The sequence below is a fragment of the Corythoichthys intestinalis genome, chromosome 15 (assembly GCF_030265065.1).
Source record: "Corythoichthys intestinalis isolate RoL2023-P3 chromosome 15, ASM3026506v1, whole genome shotgun sequence".
Taxonomy (NCBI): Eukaryota; Metazoa; Chordata; class Actinopteri; order Syngnathiformes; family Syngnathidae; genus Corythoichthys; species Corythoichthys intestinalis.
The window spans coordinates 9,697,977-9,711,460 of NC_080409.1; the positions used below are offsets into that span (position 1 = coordinate 9,697,977).

The following is a 13,484-nucleotide window of genomic DNA, read 5'->3' on the forward strand; positions in this document are numbered from 1 at the left end:
AAAGAAAAAAAAAAAAAAAAAAAAAAGAATCACAGCATTTAACTCATTTCATGCCTTAATGATGTAGAAAAGAAATTATTGAAATGAAATAATTGCAATTCGTTTAAATTGTGAGAATTGGCTGCATGTGAACGCTCATGTTTCACTGCCATTGACGCGCTATGCCTTTTGACTGGCTGCCAGGCTCTCCCAGTCAAAATAAATTGGACGTCAATGGCAGCCAGTGAGTAGAAGGCCCGTGAAGGGTTAAGCCTACAAATTGCGAAATGCATTTAGGCCATACTATCATCATTTGGTATGTAGAATTGTGGCCTACATGACCCAAAATGTGATGTGGAGGCCAAGTCTCAACCATTGTTAAGTTATTATTATATTTTAATAATCATTACTTTTGGGTTTTTTTTATGGTTACATAACTTATAAATTAATAAGACGTTAAAAGAAACCAATTTAATACATTAAAATGACTACAAACAGTGTTATGGCCCCCAATAAACAGTCTAAAGTAAAATTTTCTGTCATGGTACTTATTTAGACTGTCATTTAAAACAGAATAGAATGAATTGGACGTCGAGCGCCGTCAGTGGCTGACAATGAGTTATGAGTGCACTGTAAATGTAAACATCCAAAAGAAAAAAAGAGAGAGAGAGCCTTCTATTAGAGTATATGGATTTAAAACTGAGGAATCAAAAAGTAAAGACGGTACAAAATTAAACTCTCTCTCTCTCTCTCTCTCTCTCTCTCTATATATATATATATATGTGTGTGTGTGTGTGTGTGTGTGTGTGTGTGTGTGTGTGTGTGTGTATGTATCTTTTGGAACTTAGAACAACAAATATAAGTATCCAATCACAAAATAAAAACAAGCGTTCCCAAGTGCATATCTGCATTCACATGAAAGGTAAAACTAAATAATTGTGCAAATTATTTGTTACTTTACATTGCTGCATAAAACCACATTTCCTAAATATAGGGGGTTTTACATAATTCTTTATTCAATATAAGAATTACACAGATTTATGATGCAAGATCACCAGGGATCTTCAAAAGGATTTCTTTTTTTGACATGTGATTAAAGATGTTCAAAAAACACGCATTGTTGGTTATTTTTTTCAAAAGCCACAAATTCATAAGAATAAAGACCTCTACCAAAGTCTGCCTATAAGATGGAATGTGCTAAAAGTCAGCAATTTGACGACACCACTATTTTTATGCTACTTGTCATTTAATAATGTTGTGTTCAATGAAATCATTAGAATAAATTCAAAGAAAAAAATAGAAATTCTCATTTCAGTATATTACTAAGTAGAAAATAACCTCCTGCGTAGTATTTTTTGAAATATTTGCTTCCCCTGCAGATTTATTTTACACTAAGGTACTACAAAAAATGTGATCATGAACAGCATGAATGCCATTTGCATCTAAGAAATGATCACGTGATCATGTGTTTAAATATACTGTGCTGAATTATTGTCGCAGTAAAAATCTATTTTTAAAACTGTGCATTGAATATTTGAGTCAGCTCGGCTGGCTAGAGCCACCAACACAGTTATGATATCATGCACACAAATACCTAGCAAAAAACAAAAAACAAAAAAACAAACAAACAAACAAACAAACAAAAAACAAAAAAAAAAAAACAAACAAAAAAAACGCCCTGTATTGTGTATGGTATTCTCATCCCTCACGCACTTTCAGTAAATGTTGGCACGTCACATTTTATATCACTTTTGTCACACTTTAGAGTCATATTGTTACTATTCAAAATACAAATAGCAACGGAAGAGATAACAGGCGGTGGTATCAACAAATATTGATAAATACCGGTTGATCACTAGACTTGAGAATATTATCTCTTGTAGATTTTGAATTTTGCCCTGTAAAACAAAATCATAAAACAAAACAAAAACTACGTCGAATATTACTTTGGAGCATCTTTTAAGACGAAATCGTTCTGTTTTTAATGCTGAGAGGAAATGAGGAACCTTGCTACGTGTTTCTAGTCGGACCTTATCTGATGGAACACAAATAGCAAGCAGCCGGAAATGTGAGCATTGGAGCTGCAAATTATTGCTTTTTCCCCCTTTATCTTCATTAGTTTGCGGTTGCAGAAGAACGAAATGGACGACCAAAGCTGTCCGAGATGCAAAACCACAAAATACAGAAACCCTTCTCTCAAGCTAATGGTGAACGTGTGTGGACATACGCTGTGAGTATGTACACTTTGCCAACACAGACTGACTGAATAACATATATGACTTACTGTATGACAGTCGCCAATACAAATCACTTTAATCAATATGCAAAGCATCTATCGCTCAAACAAGAACATCTAACCAATTTGGCAATTTTATTTGATTGCTTCTGCATGTATTTTTTTGAAAGTAATATAAATGAAGCACAAAAAGCATTTAGTGTCATGGTGCAGTGGTGTGAACTGCACTTATTTTTTGCAAAACGAACTACATAAATAATAATGATAACACCGTGAGCATTTTGAGTTCCAATGCTTTGAACAAGGTCATAAATTGTACTAAATGTAAGCAGCCATCTTAATCTCAAAACCATCTCGATTATGGCACGTGACATTAATTTAAAATATTAATCATGCCCAGCCACTATCATATACGTAAGGCCACCCCACTATGGGGGACCAGAACTGCCAAAATTAAAAATCAATTAATAAATGAAGAAATAATTAATAGTGAAAAACGACTACGAATGCAAATAAGGAAATGTAATTTAACAAAAAAAAAAAGGAAATTTATACATGATTGAATAAAACAACAAATAAAACTCATTATAAATAGGAAATAACTTTAGGGTAAAAAATAAATAAATAAATAAATACCAAAATAAACGTGGAAATAAATACAATAATAAATATATACATTGAATTACTGTAATTTTCGGACTATAAGCCACTACTTTTTTTCCTGCATTTTGAATCCTGCATTTTATAGTCCAGTGCGGCTTATTTGTTGATTTATTTGAGTTAATAGGTAACACTTAATTTGACAGTGGCGTCATAAGACTGCCATAAGACTATCATAATTATGACATGACATTATCATGGGCATTAATGAATGCTTATGATAGATGTCTTTAAGAGTCATCTGGCATTTATGTCACTAACTCAATTTATGTCCAGCTTGGATCTTTTACATCCATTCAAAAGGGAGATAATTTGTCAGACGACACAAAGTTATATCTGTCATAAGCATTCATTAAAGTGCTTGTGACACGAAAAAGCATGTTTATTTCATAATACACGCGGTATTTTATGCTCCTGAATGATATGGACCGCTTGGATGTGTGTGGAAGCGATCGCTATATTTATTTAGTTTTTTGAATCCCGCGCCAGGAAAATGAGTGACTTCCGGCTTCGGTCTCGCATTGAGGAGGAGGGCGCTGTGACGTGTACGGTAGAAGACGTCCTCTTCACGCTACAGTGTACTGTTGTGTATGAGGACGAAGGATTCAGCTGATTTTGCGGATTAATACTTTTATTTTTTTGCATCACGCCAGCCAAACGGCTGCAGAAAAATCTTGCTTTATGAGGGAGAGGCGTGTGCGCCTTTTTGGAGTTTCAAAAGGTTCCCATTCACCGTGGATATTTACTGTGGGACCATTGGACTTACAAGGAAGTGAGTAAACATCTTGTTTTGTATTATGTCAAATACAAATACAGTGATTACAAAGTAAACACTATAAAATTCCTTTAAATAAAGGACTTCTTACGTTTGATCATTGATAGGCATGTAAAAAGCTATCATCACGCTCATTAGCTGTTAGCACGTTAGCTACACAACAATTCCAGCCACCCTCCTCCAGGGAACGAACTGTAAATTGCTCTCCGCCGGGCGGTTTGCCGATCCGCAAAGAAACTCGACAACCAGGTCGTCATGTCAAATAATCCAGGCTAGTTACGTGTGATTTTCCACTTCGAAGACTTTGAAACATCCCTCGGTTCGGGTTAGCATGTCGGCTAGCTGTCACTCCTTCTGGTCTGTTTACATTCTCCGAAGCCGGGGAAGGAAAATGACATATGTCCGATTTAGGTGTCATAAAATATCGTTCGGCAGGTGTGACAGTAAAGGTAAAGTCGACTGTTTTGACCATTATGGAGTAATTTTGCCATGTCGTCTTGAATAAATGGATTTTTATTATTTTATATTCCATTTAGCACAAGTTATTTGTCATGACCATGCCATTTATTTAGCAATTGGGGAAAGTACTTGGGTAAAAAGAATATCCTGTAAAAATATTGAAGTAAAGAGACAGAAACAATGACATTTTGCCGCTCTCTTCGTCGCGTTTTCCTCATTGTGAATAGTTCCCCCTCGACGGGCTGACTGGTCCTTCTCAAGCCATTTATATAGCTATTGGGGAAAAATACTTGGATAAAAAGAATATCCTGTAAAAATATTGAAGTAAAGAGACAGAAACAATGACATTTTGCCGCTCTCTTCGTCGCGTTTTCCTCATTGTGAATAGTTCCCCCTCGACGGGCTGACTGGTCCTTCTCAAGCCATTTATATAGCTATTGGGGAAAATACTTGGATAAAAAGAATATCCTGTAAAAATATTGGGAGTAGAGAGACTGAAACAATGACATTTTGCAGCTCTCTTCGTCTCGTTTTCCTCGTTCTGAACAATTCCCCCTCAATGGGCTGAATAGTAAAACCGATGAGCCTAGTCTACCGCTGACGTCATCCACCTGTTGGGGACGCTAAAGCCCTATAATTGTAGGCGAGGCTAACCGGCAGATTAAAAGACTAATTTCTCGTCATCTGCGCTTTGCTAAATTGTTGTATATGGTCGAATCGTCTCAAAATATGATTCTAATTCACATAATAATGCCATTTAAGACTTTTTTTCTGGTGTCGTATGCTCTTTAATGCTCATGGCAGTGTCATGTCAGAATTATGATGATCTTATGACAGTCTGATGGCGCCATTGTTACCAAATTCCATAACTAGCAATTAATGAAACGACTAGAACAGTAACTGAAGAAATAGTTATCACAGAACATGAATTTTGATTTGTTATTTACATCTGTAGTTCTGCAATGCATGCAAGGAGGCATGTTGGATGACAACAGTGTTGACAGCAGGTGGCAGCAGAGGTTGACTGTCTCCCGAAAGAGAACAGTGATGGCCAAATGCAGCTTCTTGAAGCAATGAAGCTTTGCAGCCAATTGGTTCAAAGCTTCATCGTGGTTCATTTGGCCTTATGACAGTCTTATGAGGCCCCTGTCAAATTAAGTGTTACCGGTTGATATATTTTGATGTAAATATCCCATAATATAGTGAGGACAGCTGCGATTTATAGTCCAGTTCGGCTTATCTATGAACAAATGCCGTTTTCGTGTCAAATTTGGTGGGTGGCGGCTTATAGTCAGGTGCGCCTTATAGTGCGAAAATTACGGTAAATTAAAAAAATCAATAAATGAAAGTGCTTTGCTCTGGATTTTTTTTTTTCATTGTGATTGCATGAACATGACAAAACTAATTCAAATGAGGACATTTTTCTAGAACTATTCACCTATTGGTAGATTGAGGAAAACATGTTCATAATCTCATGCATGCAAGCACAATTTAATAGCAGTTGAACACAATTTTGCATATGCTTCCAGTTCAAGACTTTGTTACTGTACGCATGCGCGACTCACATCCAGTGAGTACCCACTTTGGGTGGCGACAGCGTACACGTTAGTTTAGTGCTAGCTTTTAGCATGTACATAGCATTAGCATCAATAGGCGTGCAGTTCCAACCCAACGCGCACATAAGACCGCCCCTTCATTTGAAATAACGGATTTTCCGCACTATAAGACGCATCAGAGTATAAGGCGCACCTTCAATAAATGGCCTATTTTGTACTGTTTCCATATACAGTATAGGGCGCACTGCATGACAAAGCGCAGTAGTAATATTAGTAGTTGTAATAGTAATGGTTGGGGTTGCGTTAGGCATTCACTAATTAGAGCTACGCTAAAGGGAATGTCATGCCATGATTAACCAATATTGAGCGATATATAAGGCGTAAAGGAATCTGACCTTCTAGCCAGATTGCTGGAATCACGCCAGGGGAACTGCCGGACCCACGCTGGCACAGCTCCAACAACCCGGGCCAGTGAAACTCCGAAAACCCGGCCAAACTTAACCCCTTGTACTGACTCCATTTTGCAAGCTGGAAAAAGGCTTCGAAACACAAGTTAACAATTTATTCGGAGTCAACAGCAATCATACAGCACAGAGGGACCCAGGCGAGGATTCAGGGTCACCATATCATAAGTTAACAAAAGGTTCCCGGGAAAAATGACAACGATTACCGTAATTTCCCGAATATAACGCGGACCCGTGTATAACGCGCACCCCAAATTTACTTGTAAAATCAAGGGAAAATTATTGTACCCGTGTATAACGCGCACCCTAATTTTAGCACCAATAAATAGAAGAATACAAGAAAACAGAGCTCGTGTACAGATACAGAAATGTCATTTTACTGACTGGTGAAACACAGCTCAAGCATAGCACATTGGTAGTTTAAAACATTACCATAAACTGACAATATGTACGGTAATAATATGATCTGACAACTTCTTCAACTTACCCGAATCCAGGAGAAAACAAAACAGATGTGACTTTTCTTTTAAAGGCTGCTGTATAACTTGCTCGTTTCATCATGATGAATAAATGTTTCTTCCATGGATTGATACGGTAAAATAAAAGTGGTGATTTAGGTCGGAAATCAGAAGAGCGCATCCCTGTTGACTAGAAAGTAACAATAGGAACTGTTGTTATTTGGATTTGAGTTTCCCGAGGGACAGATATAGTTGACGGACACAGAAAGTCTGTGTTGTGTTACGTTTGTTACGGTCCGAGTTGCGGAGCTGCAATAAATGTTGACTCAAATGAGTTCAAGAAACTAAATTCCGTGCTTTATAAAGAGTGAAAAAAGCAGAATTAACACAGACGAAATCATTCGACCAATCAGAGTGAAGTATCACCGTGTAGCGAGTTATAACAGAATTCACCGGCGGAACTTATGTTGGCACATTGTATAGTTCCCGGGGGGGAGGTATTTTGTTGAGGGAACAGCCGGAAAGATATATTCCGCGGGTTGCATGTGAGACAGACATTGCTACCGTATTTTGTTGCAGCCTAAATGTCAATTAAAGCAACGCAGATTAGCTCCGTTGTTTGATACTCCTCCTCCGCCTCCTTCCCTAACTCGCCACGACTGAAACAAAATTGTGACGTCACGTACCGTAATGGTCGGCAACGGATCGCCGCATACGTTTCTTCAACACAACATGGCCGTGTCAATAAAAAAAAATCGGTCTTTATATATATAATATATTTATATTTTTGTCTCCATCCCTGTACCCGTTTATAATGCGCACGATGATTTTACAAGTTGATTTTGGGGGAAAAAAAGTGCACGTTATATTCGGGAAATTACGGTAGTTAAACATTCAGTCTTTTTGAAGGCTTATGCAGGGCAGGCTGTGGGCAAAAGAAGGGTGTGTATGGGCGTTGTTTAGGATTATTGTCTGTGGATTGGACAGGAGGATTCGGGAGTTACTGTTGTCAGGGCAGCGAGTGTTGATTATAAGATTATAAGGCACATTGTCGGCTTTTAAGAAAATTGAAGGCTTTTAAGTGGGCCTCATAGTGCGGAAAATATAGTAGTTTTAATTTTTAATCAAACTTCTTATTTTTGTATTTATTTATTTTGGCAGCTTTGGTTCGACATATTCCATATACCACCACAACATTATGACCACAATATGCATTTTCGGACAGTCACGTGAGCTTGTTAACAGCAATTTGATTTGGTATAGCAAGCTTTAACCTTTTTGAGATTTAACCTTGTCATCTGCGTATCACCGTTTTCATTTGGTTGAAGAGGACACATAAGCAACCAATGCGCCAGCCTGACGAAAGCATCTTTGGAACCCCATTTATTTATTGACTGCCCCATCAGGATGTGGCCTTGCTTTGTCATCAGGTCAGCCTCTGTGTAATTGGGCTGCACGACTGCAAGCACAAAATTAAAAGTATTCTGCAATTTAGCAAATCAAAGTCATTCCACTTCCAGTCTGGGTCACCTTTATAGCAAGGTTAGGGTTGCCATAGCTTGATCACACTATTAAACCCGCCTAGTTCATAAAAAAAAAAAAAAAAAAAAAAAACAGCCCAGATTACTTCATGTTCAACTGTGTACAATTTCGTACGATAACTACATGAAAAATCACCATATGACATATAGTTCTTAGAAAGGTTAAAACTATTGCATTATTATCTGTTCAATAAACACATCAATTAATAATAACCACATATTTTGAAGAATATTTTTAAAAATACGTTTGTCAATAGAAATCAGTGGCGCAGTACAGCTTTGACAATATTTTCCAGAACCAATTTTAATTTCATTCTGGGAAAAGTATTTTTCGCAGTATAATGGGAACCTAAAAGCCTTCAATTTTCTCAAAAGTTGATAGTGAGCCTTATAATCTGATGGGGCTTATATATGAATCAATTTCATGGCATGACATGCCGTTTAGCGCGGCTCCATCTAGTGGATGCATAACGCAAACCCAACCACTACTACTACTACTACTACTACTACTACTGCGCCTTATAATGTGGTGCATATACACTCACTGGCCATTTTATTAGGTACACCATGCTTGTAACGGGTTGGACCCCCATTTGCCTTCAGATTCTGAATTCTGCGTGGCATTGATTCAACAAGGTGCTGGAAGCATTCCTCAGAGAGTTTGGTCCATATTGACATGATGGCATCACACAGTTGGTGCAGATGTGTCGCCTGCACATCCATGATGCGAATCTTTCGTTCCACCACATCCCAAAGATGCTCTATTGGATTGAGATCTGGTGACTGTGGAGACCATTTGAGTACAGTGAACTCATTGTCATGTTCAAGAAACCAGTCTGAGATGATTCCAGCTTTATGACATGGCACATTATCCTGCTGAAAGTAGCCATCAGAAGTTGGGTACATTGTTGTCATAAAGGGATGGACATGGTCAGCAACAATACTCAGGTAGGCTGTGGCGTTCCAGCGATGCTCAATTGGTACCAAGGGGCCCAAAGAGTGCCAAGAAAATATTCCCCACGCCATTACACCACCACCACCAGCCTGAACCGTTGATAAAAGGCAGGATGGATCCATGCTTTGATGTTGTTGACGCCAAATTCTGACCCTACCATCCGAATGTCGCAGCAGAAATCGAGACTCATCAGACCAGGCAACGTTTTTCCAATCTTCTATTGTCCAATTTCGATGAGCTTGTGCAAATTGTAGCCTCAGTTTCCTGTTCTTAGCTGAAAGGAGTGGCACCCGCTGTGGTCTTCTGCTGCTGTAGCCCATCTGCCTCAAAGTTCGACATACTGTGCGTTCAGAGATGCTCTTCTGCCTACCTTGGTTGTAACGGGTGGTTATTTGAGTCACTGTTGCCTTTCTATCAGCTTGAACCAGTCTGGCCATTGGCCTCTGAACTCTCGCATCAACAAGGTATTTCCGCCCACAGAACTGCCGCGCACTGGATATTTTTTCTTTTTCGGACCATTCTCTATAAACCCTAGCGATGGTTGTGCGTGAAAATCCCAGTAGATAAGCAGTTTCTGAAATACTCAGACCAGCCCTTCGGGCACCAACAACCATGCCACGTTCAAAGTAACTCAAATCACCTTTCTTCCCCATACTGATGCTCCGTTTGAACTGCAGGAGATTGTCTTAAACCATGTCTACATGCCTACATGCACTGAGTTGCCGCCATGTGATTGGCTGATTAGAATTTAAGCGTTAACGAGCAGTTGGACAGGTGTACCCAATAAAGTGTCCGGTGAGTGTATAGAGTGTGTGTGTATATATATATATATATATATATATATATATATATATATATGAAAACAGTTTTAAATTAGTCCTTCCATTGAAGTTAGAGATGTGACAATGTATTGAAAAGGTGATATACGGTGGTACCTAGTAGTCCAAATGGTTATTGATAGGTATGTGCCGGTTACCGGTTTCAAGGTTCATCATGGTATGAAAACGTCACGGTTTCAAAACCACTAAAATTTTCCATTATACCATAATACGGTATTAGCTATTTTTTCTGTTCACAAAATGCAGCGAGAAATGGCTTGGAGAGGCAGCGCTCACCCCTCCTCCTCTGGTTGTTGCTCTGTCGGTGACACTGCTGTTGCTGTTGAAACTACACCTGAGCTTTTTCAAAAAACCCTCAAAAAAGTTTAGTATGGGAGTATTTCGGCTACTGAAATAAACAAACGGCGTGGCTTAGAGGAGGAGGAAAGCCGACGTTCAGGCTACACCTCCAACATAATTTCACATTAACGTGACTATCACTTGTCACTTTTTACAAAATTGAAGGTAAGCAAACGCTGTCACTAACATTTCCTACCAGCTATGAGAGTTCACTCCAGCGTGTTTCATGTGTCTAGCGACGGTAAAACAAGTACTATAATGTAAGCTTCTTAACGAGGCTATTAACGCGGCTAGTTAGCATGCCAAGACGGCATGCTAACTTTTTTCCTCACCTCACTATAAGCGTACTTTTGTATTCTGACATTGTAAACATTTGTTCAAAAGAACACTATCATAATACACCCTGTGGTATTTTTTCGCTTTGACGACTTTCTGTGTTGAGAAAGGGTGTGGGCGTGTGTGTATGATGTGTAAATAATGATACACGAGTCATACACACACGCTTCGTCTCTTAACTCTCGCCCTCCATTAATATTAAACGAATTAATATTTATAGTAGTGGTATATTAACCCAGAAGAGGTGAACAGACTCACATTCCTGCATTATAACTTGGACTGAGAGAGAAATATGTAGAAAATGAGCAAGACTCCAAAAATGTTGAGATGGAGCTTTAAAGTCAGTGAAGTGCCTGAAATGCATATGTTTTGAATTTTATTTAGAAGTGTTTTTACTTTTTTATGGAAATAATTATTTTTGTTCTATTGTTCAGCAACTTGAGCTGTGGCTGTGGGTTTAGTCTATAAGTTCTATTTATTTCACTTTTATTTAAAATATTTCAGTTTAAATTTTTTTTTTTTTTAAATATTATTTATTTTAACATATTCATGTTGATGTTCCCATTTGAAAATATGTCATCAAAAATTTAAAAAATCCTGTTGAACAGATTATTTTGTTTAACCCATACATCCCAAAAGACATTTTAGAGCTGTAATTGCAATACTGTAATACCGTAAAAGCGTGATATTTTTGCTTAAGGTTATCATACCGTCAAAATCTCACACCGGGAGGTAGCTAGATATCGATATGTTCCCACCAAGAAACGTTATATTGTTTTAAAAACGTGTCACTGTTTGAAAAAAAAACAAAAACAAAAAAAGGAACCAACAGGTTGCTAACAAAATCTTCCATTAGAATAGTTCAACATTAGCTCACTGACTGCCTTGGACGGTGCTAGACATCCAAATCATTTTGACTGGATTGGACGGTAAGAGCCGTCATTGGAACTGAAACCAGAGCATTCACAGCCAGTCTTTTGTGGGCATTGACAGGTCCCTTCTTGTTCTTTTAAGGGCATTAACAGATTACTTCCTGTTGATTTTGAGTGTCTTTCTATTCATTTAAGGACTTTCTTGAGTCACTTCCTTTTCATTAATGCAAAGTCAACAGGAAGTGACCTGTAAATTTCTCAAAATCAACAGGAATTGACCTTTAAGTGTACCAAAATGACAATGAAGTGATTGGAAATCAACAGAAAATGATGTGAAATGCCCTAAAATGAACTCATTGCCTGGCATTGGCTTCCACTGATGGCCATAGACATCCAATCCGTTTGAGCCGGGAGGGATGGCAGCGAACAAACACTCATTCATGCGAATATTCATTTGCTGCCACCCTCCCACTTCTAAAGGATTAGACGTTTACCGTATTTTTCGGACTATAAGTCGTAGTTTTTTTCATAGTTTGGCAGAGGGTGCGTCTTATACTCTGGAGTGACTTATGTTTGATTATTTACGGTCGGGTCGGGCCGACCTCTCTCTCGCTAACTTTAAAAAAAATATATATATATTCATATATTTATACTAAAACGATGTATGGATGTTAAATAAAATGAATAATTTGGACAATACAGAGAAGGCATTGTGCATGCCTGCGCACGTGAACGCAGTGGCCCCGCTCTCTTTTCAATCTTCCCCGCCCTCCGCGAGCATCCTGGTATTTCCTTTTCGATATGGAGCAGCTATAGGAGTGAAAAACAAACTAAAGACAGGGGAATTGAAAAGCAAACAACTGCGGTCGGAGTGGGATATGGAAAGGATTCACATTGATTGTTGAAGATGCTATAGGAAACCTGTGTCGTCTTTGCTGAATGTAAACGAATGTGGCGCTTTGGTCTCATACGAGAAATATATTTAATAAACTTTTCCAGTGTTATTTTGTTGTGTAAATGCATTTATAATTATCATAAAAATATGTAGACTATATAAACACTGACAAAACTTGCGTTTTTTTTTTCTGCCAACACGAGGAGATTAAAATAAATGTCAAATCCACTATCCGCCTGTTAGAACAGACATGCAAATATAAAAGATATCAATGTCAATTGAATATCCATCTTACAGTATTGTTTAACTGGGAGAATTCGTTACAAATGACAGGCTTTAATTTGTTATCTGTTAGGATTCCCGGAATGGAGGGGATCTTTATGCAGACACAGGCACGGTGTGGCAATGAACCAAAATGCTTTATTGTGTCCAACACAAAAGCAGTGGAACTCGATGATCGGGGTCGTCCAGTGGGCGTGAGGTGATGAAGCTCGGGAAGGAGGCAGGCATGAAATCCGACAAGGAGCGCACAAAAAACAGGACCTGGGACGAGAGCAAAAAATGTCGTGAGCCGGTGATCAGAGCAATAAGTGAAGAATACGAGATACAACTGACTTGGCAAACAGACACGTTGATCGGGCGACGAGGTGGCGGCGTCCACTGCTTTTAAAGAGGGCTGATTATCATCGCCATCACCTGTGGCCGCTCCACCCGTCTGACGTCCACTCTGTAATCAGAATAAAAACACGCACACCTGCCAGAGGTGGGCCAGGGCTCAGGAAGGAGGAGCAGAGGCCCTAACATTATCATTATGCATTTATGCACCGGCATCGTCACAAATGTGATCACACAAAACGCAACCATGCATCGCATCCCTGCATTTCCTCCTTCTCCTGAGTCCTCACAAATAAAACATAATATTGCGTTTTTTTCGGGGGGGGGGGGGGGGGGGTCTTGTACCTACAGATGAAACAAAATTTGGGGTTTTTTGGGGCTCGGGCAAGCAAATAAAGTTAATTGATCGGGCTCGGGCCGCGTCGGGCTTTAAAACCCGCGGGCCGGCTTGGTCGGGCTGGATTTTTTTAGGCCCGATCTAACTTCTAGCGTCATGTAATGTTAG

The 13,484-nt window shown here is 38.8% G+C and overlaps 1 protein-coding gene across 2 annotated transcripts in view; it reads left to right on the forward strand.

The window, feature by feature from the left end:
- The first annotated feature begins 2,002 nt into the window (after positions 1-2,002).
- mnat1 (MNAT1 component of CDK activating kinase) overlaps positions 2,003-13,484 on the forward strand; it is a 123,856-nt gene continuing 112,374 nt past the window's right edge. For both annotated transcript variants that reach the window (XM_057859576.1, XM_057859577.1), the window contains exon 1: positions 2,003-2,209. In XM_057859576.1, the coding sequence (XP_057715559.1) occupies positions 2,121-2,209 (89 nt within the window). In that variant the 5' untranslated portion in view covers positions 2,003-2,120. The remainder of the gene's footprint in view (positions 2,210-13,484) is intronic.